Raw genomic sequence first — 8,272 nt, 5'->3', positions numbered from 1 at the left:
AGGGGGGGGGGGGGGTGCTGCACTGCAGAGTTACTGATTACATTCAAGTTTGGAGTTATTTTGTTTACGTTTTTTAATTATGACTTTATTTGTACATGAGATGAGTGATGCATCACACTGTTCATCGAGCTGCTTTACTCCTTTAGAATCTGCTGGAATGATTGTGTTTACGGTTGAAAAGTTACAGTACGTTAAATATTTTGTGTTTAAGCGTCACCAACGACTCCTCAGGTGTTAAAGGGTTAAAAATGGCACAACCAAGCAATTAGCTGCTGTAGATGAGAAAACAGCAGATTGAATAAAAAAGTCAAGCTTTTGCCTTTGTTTTGATCTGTTTTTCCACTCTTCATCTGTTGTAATTCGTTGTATGCCTGTGGTTTTAAGATCCCAAGAGGTGAAGATCATTGATTCTATTTCTGGTTGGTGTGTGGTTTGTGATATCTCCTCTATGTAGTTCATTCCCCCTCTTACACTCAACAAACTTTATTCCTAGACACACTATCAGATTTGTTTGTTTTTGTACTTTATAAAAAAAACATATTGGAAAAACCTTGAAGTAATACTTTATTTTTCGTCCTAATGGATCAAAAACAAGCAAACTAAAAACGATCGACCTCTGTCTTCTGCCTTTCTCCTTCAGGTGTAACCAGTGCCGACACAGTGGTGAACATGCGGAAGGTAACCCACCAGACCATCAGCGAGGAGCTCTCTAAAACCGTTCTTCTTCCTTGCCTATTCACCCTTCGCCCCAGCGCTGGTTCATCACATGAGCCTCCCAGGATCAAGTGGACTAAAGTCTGGGGGCAAAGAGGGTCTGATGGGCTGCAGAAGGAACAGTCAGTCCTGGTTGCCAAAGACAATGTGGTCAAGGTAAAAGAAATGCCACAAGAAGGTATCCATAGTTTTATTAATTTTCATTTTTGTCTTGATTTCTTTTCTTTCTTTTCCTATAATTTCAGGTGAAGAAGGCTTTCCAGAGTCGCGTTTCACTGCCTGGGTATAACAAGAACCGCTACAACGCCAGCCTCGCCCTGACTGGACTGCGCTCTAGTGACTCAGGCCTGTACCGCTGTGAAGTTGTGGTGGGCATCAACGATGAACAGGACACAGTTCCACTGGAGGTCACAGGTACACTTCAAAATGTTGATGGTTCAGATGCCATTAGACACCGTCATGTGTTTTGTCTTTGTAGCCTGGAATTAGAATAATCCCAGCTAATAGTTCAAGAACATCAACTAATACTCTGTGATAACTGTTGTAGTTAGGATATCGGGCCAGATCACGTGGTCGATGACTCGATGGATATCTGATGTTGCACCCTAATTAGTAGGGTTGTAATTGATCTCGGATAATCTGTGATCCGCATGGATCACTAACCATGGTTTGGCCCACACGTGTACCACGGATCATCCCCCCCTCCGCCGCCGCACGGAAGACACAGATGATGTTGAGAGATCAGGTTTATTAAGAGTTCTACAAAAACATCTGTAACCTGTCTCCATGTCTGGGTTCATGAGATCAGTCAGAGACTCTCCCAGTACAGTGAAGTTCACCTTCTACTTCAGGACCATGTACCTCTGAATGATGGATGCTTTCAGCGGTACTTCCGTCTCTCTGTGACCCAGTTTGATGACTTGCTGTCCCGCATTGAGGTGTATTCACACCGAACAGGATTTGTGTGGGGGAGGCGGCCAGTTTCAAAGTTAAGTCAATGGAACAGACGTAAGATGAGGCGATCTGAAGCCCTGCAGCGCAATTTGAGTGACGTTCTCGGGATTATCCCTTCCGCTCTCTTTGGGGTCCAGATGACTCCAACCACATATTGATGTGATTCCTTCCATGACAAATGTGGACAAAGGTTGACAGGATTTTATGGACATTAGTGAAATTCAAAAATCAATGATGAAAAACAGTTCAGCGCACTGTCTTGTGGGGTCCAGTTGACCCCACTTTAATGTAAACAAGCCGAGGAGAGCAGAAGGGTTACAATCTGGCAGCATGTTAAGGATATTATTGCTACTGAAGTTTTTTGGGCTGATTCTGAGTTATTCTTGTATTTTAGCACCACGCTAACCTTTTGGCAAATTTAGCATGTACTGTGGTTTTTTTGGGCCACTATGGAGTTAAGCTAGTTTCTTACCAACATCTTAGCTTTTTCGTGATTATTTTGACACCAAACAGGTTTTTTTTTAACTAATTTTGAGTTTAGCTAATACTATAGCAACATGTTAGATTTTCTGGCTAATTTTTGGCATACACTAAGGTTTTCTGGGCAAATTCTCTGTTAAGATAATATTTTATCACCATGCTAACATTTTGGCAAATTTAGCATTTACAGTGGTTTTTTGGGCCACTATGGAGTTAAGCTAGTTTCTTACCAACAGTTTAGCTTTTCTGACTATATTTTTTCACCAAACTGAATTTTCTTTTTAGGGCTAATATAGTGCTAAGCTAGTATTTTAGCAATGTGCTAGCTTTTCTGGCTAATTTGGCATCTACAGAGATTTTGGGCTAATTCTGACCTTAAAATTGTGTGCAATTTTTTTTTATTTTTCAACAAACTCTTCAATTTCTTTTTGCACTTTCTGCAATTTTAGCAACTTTAAATCCTTTAGTAACTTTAGCAGTGTGCAAATCGTTTTAGCATTTTCAGCAAATCCCTTCAGCAATTACAGTAAAATTCTTCTGCATCTTCAGCAAAAAGCTTCAGGATCTTCAGCGACCACATTCAGCAAAAAGCATTCACACTAGCATTGTCGCAGGTAATGCAACTTTCCTTGTTGCAGTTTTGGTTTAAACCTTTTTTATCAAGAATTACAATTGCACCAGCTCAGACTGGTCTCCTATCAATGTTTATCCTTTTTGATCTGAGTGTGGCTTTTTATACAGTTTTACACACCATCCTCTTTGATAGAATGCTACTGTTATCCCACACATTTCACCTGCTTCAGAGGTTTTCATTTAGCACTCAGTTAATACAGTTAAAATCCTTCACTTCTATGCATGCAGCCTTAATCTTGTTGTTTTTCATCACTTATGCTCTCCCTTGTGGCAAATGTTTTCTCAAAAATCCAGTTTATTTTCACTGTCATCTGATCTACTGCTGCCAGCCGTCCGCCTCCCACCTTCACAATTCACTGTCTGTCTCTTTGAATTAAAAACCAAATATACATGAAATTCATACATGAAGCTAAATGATGATGAAAGTGAAAGGACAGAGCTGAAACTCCAAGTATGTGTTAATAGTTCCTTCATTTCCTCCTCCTCTCATGGAGTCTGAGTGTTTTTCTTGACAGCATGGTTTCTTCCACCTGACACATTATTACCATGATCCGGTCAGCCTGCTTCCACCTCTGCAACATCACCCGTCCTCCCTCGCAGCCTGCACTCCTGCACTGCTGCCATTCTGCTCCACAGGCGTGTCACCTCTGACTCCTGGAACCACTGTTTGGTCTTCCCCAGAAAACCCTCCGCTCACCTGTTCAAAGTTCAGCAGCATGAGTCATATGAAGAACTTTATCAAACTGTCATCACACTTGTTCTGCAGGAACTTCTCTGGGCTTCAGGTTTTATATCATGTCAGTAATAATGGAGAGAGCACACTGCTGCTCTGGTCCCAGCTTTGGAATTCACTTCTCTCTTACATTCTTTACATACAGATTATATGAAGTCTTTTTTTATTTTAAAAACTAAATTCAAACCCCATGTGTTCAGACTTCTCTCGTCTTCATAAGTTTTCAGGGTTGATTACAAGTTCTCATTGCAGTCCCTGACTGTGGTTTTTCCTTTCTGCTCGTGTTTTAATGCATTCTACAGTTTCTTTGATTTATCTATTCATTTGATAGGAACAGTGCACATTAATGAACATCATCCACACGGTGATAGACGTTCAGTCCATGTAAATATGCTGGATTAAAGCATTAATGCTAATTTACATCCGTATTCCCTATAGACAGGATCAAACAAGAACATAATGAGACATTGGGTAAGACATTAGATCACACTAAAGCACACATGAAGACTGGGCAGTACCAAGAGGTTAAAAGTCAGGATGCACTGTAAATTCACACCGAAGTCAATGGGACAGACATGACATGAGGCGATCTGAAGTCCCGCAGCTGGATTTGAGCAACGGGCACAAATTAGGCGGTGCTGTCAAAATTGAAATATCTGAAGTTTGACAGGTCGCTGCGCCTCATCAGCCAATCAGGAACTCAGCTTTGGTCATAAGATGTTTTCAGTGGGTAAAATACTAATCTAATACAAGCGTTTTGTCCTAAGCTTCCATCTTTTTCATTAACCAGCTGGAGCCGCAGATTCTCAGAGCTCATTCGGATACTTTGGGGTAAAGGCGGGATTCACTCTGGACAGATCGCCGCTCGATATGCTGGGAGACAGAGAGTCGCTGAGGGGTGCAGAGGCTGCCAGCTCGGACCTCAGCGAGACATTAAAAATAAGGAAAAATGTCTCCTAATTTTATTTTTTCCCTCTCTGGTTAATACGAGACAGAGAGCCTTCAACCTCAGCCACAGAGACACAGAAACACTGTGGAAGCAGCTGTCACAGACACAGCCCCCTGTACCGGGAAAATCTTTGAATAATAATCATATAAACCCAAACATGGAGACATGATTACTGATGTTTCTGTAGAACTCTTCACAATAAATAAATCTGATTCCTCAACATCATCTGTGTCTTCATACATTCTGAGTGAGATATCCACAGACATCGTCCTTATAGCATCATCCTAAAAACATTCACTAGTAGCTCCTCCCACACGGGGCTGTGGGGTCAAATTCAGGAACACATTTTTGACAGGCGACGAGCAGCAAATTTGTCGCCTAACGAAAGAGGGGCGGGGCACGCGGTTTTGTTGCGCGAATTGGGTTCGGTGTGAATGCAACTTTAGTAAACATGACAGTACAATAGAACAGAAGTGTTCTGCTTTTGACCACTGTTTGAAGGTTTGTCATGTGGAACATTCCCTCACAGAGGGGGAGTCTGTTCCAGATGATACTGGCTTCTACACAGACAGCATTTTGTCCAAAGGCTGTTTGTCTTTGTGGGACTTCAGTCTCCTCTAGAGGAGGTGTGGTCCTCAAACTGATGTGTTTTTTAAGAAAGCACTTTTGGATGAGCTTGTTTATTCCCTCACTTAGTTGTTTTAGCATGTTTTATCAAACAAATACAACCCTTTTTTCTCTTTATTTTGAGGTTCACTTGAGCCTAGTTGAAGACTCTTTGTCCTGCCACTTTTATCCGATCAATCCTATGAAAACCACTTCTGGATTGAGAAGCTAATTATGAAGCCAGTCTACACAGTAGTTCAAAAATGTCTTCTAGAATTCCACTGAATGTTTCTTGTGTTAATAGAAAGTATTGACTGTGCCCAACAGTATCAATGTTAACTGAATTAACCCTTTAGTTCTCATTGATGTGCATTTTCTGTCACGCTGTTTTGGACTTTTTCCTGCTTTTATTTCTTTTTCTCCATTCCTGGTGACATCCTGGTGTTAAAAAAACAAGAATGTGTTATATGATTATCATTAGTTTCTTCTCTCACATGGTATTTTGACTGTCAAAAATAATTACGAAGAAAAGCATTTCTAAGAGCAAAAGTTTTTTTTATTTTTTTTTTTATCAAGAAAGCATCATATAAAAACACGTGCCCGTCTGTATTTAAAATGTGATTAAAATACAAAATTAAAATGAATTATCCTTAAAAAGTAAAAGGTAAACTGTTGAATTATCGGTGGAAAATATGATATTTGAAATAAATACATTTCTCTGTTGATAAAACATATTTTTCCACAGTTGTCATTCAGTGTTTCGGTGATGTAATCAGGACTGGAATACCCAGAGGCGTTCACCCAGGAAGGTTTATAGGGCTTCATGAGTTCAACAAACAAATGTAAACATTTCAGCAAGTCTGTGTCACGTCAGCAGCTACAAGAATACAGAAATCAGAATGAGGTCAAACAAATCTGTCTGTAATCCAAAAGGGAATCCAAAGAGAAAAAGCCAGCCAGCCAATTAATGTATTAGTGTAGCACCTATAACAGCAGGACCAACCAAATTCCTGAATATAACGTCAAATAGAAATACAGTCACTAAACAATAAAAAACAATAAAGCAAATAATAACAATGAAAAAATTAAAGGTAAAAAAGCAATCAAAGTTAACAAGCTGGCCCACTAGATCTGCTCACTGGAGTTAAAAGCCTGAGTAAAAATATGAGTTTTTAAAATCACTGTGGGACCTTGCAGTTCTCGTCTCTCCGAGTCACAAGCCGAGTCCTGGGAACCATTAAAACTATTTGATCTTCAGATCTCAGGACCCGACACGAACGATAAGGAGCCAGAGCATTCAAACATGTAAAAACCAGAGGGAAAATCTCAAAAACAATCCTAAAAGACACAGGCAGCCAGTGAAGAGAGCGGAAGATAAGAGTGATGTGTTAACAGAACATAGAAGAGCAGCAGGAGTTCATTAGAGACTCACCTCTAAGTTGTGGTGGGGCTGTAGACGTAAAGGAAGCCTTCACTCATTTCCCACCACTATTGTATCTACTGTGAAAAACTAAACGGATTGGAGACCAAGGTTGATGCTCTGTTTGCCTTATCGCGATGAAGTCTCCCTTGGGAAGCTGGAAAATATTTTGGAGTGAATTATGGCTTGACTTGGAGGAAAACCCCCAAATTGCCTGAATCAGTGAATATTCCATCATAAAGCAGCACCTGGACATTCAACAGGCAGGCAGAAGCTGTGTCTGCCTATCCTCTCTAATCAGGAACCCCCGAGCCAAGGGCACACTCCCTTGGACTGAACCAGAACAATCCGCTGAAGGTGTGATAAGCAGACACCGTTGTCATGGAAACCTGCTTTCCTCCCCTCTCCATGTCCTTTTCCCTACATTCAACGCCTTGGTGACTCTCTTTTCTTGCCCCTCTGACTGTACCATAGAACGATGTGCGATGATACACGGCCGCTGCCAGACTGAACGTGTGGGACTCTGTTTTTGTGGACCTTTTCGTATATGCTACATCAGTGTGATGTATTTTTGCTTGTACTTCAATCTATGCCGTTCTATCTTTCCTGTACCCTACTCTGGTCTTTTCTGGGCATCTAGCACCTCCAGATTGGTGTGGATGCTGCCCACCTTTGGGCAGTATGTCTTAAATGTTGTTGTCCATCTTTTTCCCATGGGGTTAATAAATTATAATTGATTAATTGATGGATTGATTGATTGTCCATGTAGGATTTCTACTCTGCTGGATAAACTTAAAAAGATGAAGCTGCTACACACAGACTTTCACGTGTGGCGGTATCCTCTTTAAAAACGTGTGATTGACAGACCAAGGTTAAATATGAAGCAGCATGTCTGAGGCAGTCCACTCCCCTAAAGGGATGGTAATGGCTCTTAATACAGATCAGTTACGTCTCCCTTTGGCCCTATCATCTTTAACCTTGCACCTTTGCAGAGCTCTGCCTAAACTCTACGATTAAATGACACGTTCCTGCTGCTCTGTAATTCTGTGACATTCAGTCAGATGTGCACAGAAGGAGCAGTGCAGAGCTACTGGGAAAAACAGGAATTTCCCAACATTAACTGAGAGTCGACATGACAGATGCGTTTGGCACAGTTTGCTAAACACGAACGCTGCAGAGGTGGAGCAATGTCAGCACATGACGAGGACATCCCAGCAGCTATCAATTTATGAGCCTTTCACCGTGTACATGTTCTTGTTACTGTACATAAAAGCATCTGTAGTTTCTAAGGTCATAGGTCATACATTTGGTAGGGCTGTGGATTATTACTCAGGTGGCGATCCGATTCGATTCATGAATCAAGAGCAACGATTCACGAGTTGAACCACGATTCTTACTTTTTATTATAATATTTATTGCTATGTGTATATCTATTTACTATATGGATAAAAATTGAAATTATTTGTATTTAATAATCATTTATACCTTTACTTAGAACAGGTGATCAGAATCAACTAAACTGATTAAAAAAACACAAAGATTCAGATAAAAAGACATTTTTTTGTCATTTTAAAGTTTTTTTGTTTTTTGTTTTTCAATATTCTGGTTAGCGGCTGGGTGGCTCAGTGGGCTAGGTGAAGGGCTGGCACGCAGGAGCCCTGGGTTCGATCCCAGGGGTGTCCACTGACCCCCACCCAGATTGGGTCCTTAGACAAGACCCTTGACGCTGCTGCCTAACTGGGTCCCTGTGCCCCTCAAGTACAGGGTTGTGTCAGGAAGGGCA

The 8,272-nt window shown here is 41.0% G+C and overlaps 1 protein-coding gene and 1 long non-coding RNA gene across 3 annotated transcripts in view; one reads left to right on the top strand and one right to left on the bottom strand.

Annotated features, from left to right (window-relative positions):
* Positions 1-640: 640 nt before the first annotated feature.
* The window catches only part of ncanb (neurocan b), a gene marked incomplete at its 5' end in the record, with an annotated part of 125,724 nt that continues 118,092 nt past the window's right edge, over positions 641-8,272 (top strand). Inside the window, 2 exon segments of the mRNA XM_024258925.1 lie at positions 641-870; positions 960-1,128. Coding sequence (XP_024114693.1) covers positions 641-870; positions 960-1,128 — 399 coding nt within the window.
* On the bottom strand, positions 3,234-6,998 carry LOC112136918. Of its 2 annotated transcripts, XR_002917449.2 has the most exons (3): positions 6,738-6,992; positions 6,502-6,646; positions 3,234-3,478 (listed from the first exon to the last, which is right to left on the bottom strand). It is a non-coding gene; the product is annotated as an uncharacterized LOC112136918 (long non-coding RNA). The 2 variants fall into 2 exon arrangements; XR_004947816.1 differs by having other exon boundaries at positions 6,502-6,998.

The sequence above is a fragment of the Oryzias melastigma genome, linkage group LG4 (genome assembly GCF_002922805.2).
Source record: "Oryzias melastigma strain HK-1 linkage group LG4, ASM292280v2, whole genome shotgun sequence".
Lineage (NCBI taxonomy): Eukaryota > Metazoa > Chordata > Actinopteri > Beloniformes > Adrianichthyidae > Oryzias > Oryzias melastigma.
Note: the sequence above shows the minus strand (reverse complement) of the source record. Positions and strands in the feature narration are given on the sequence as shown.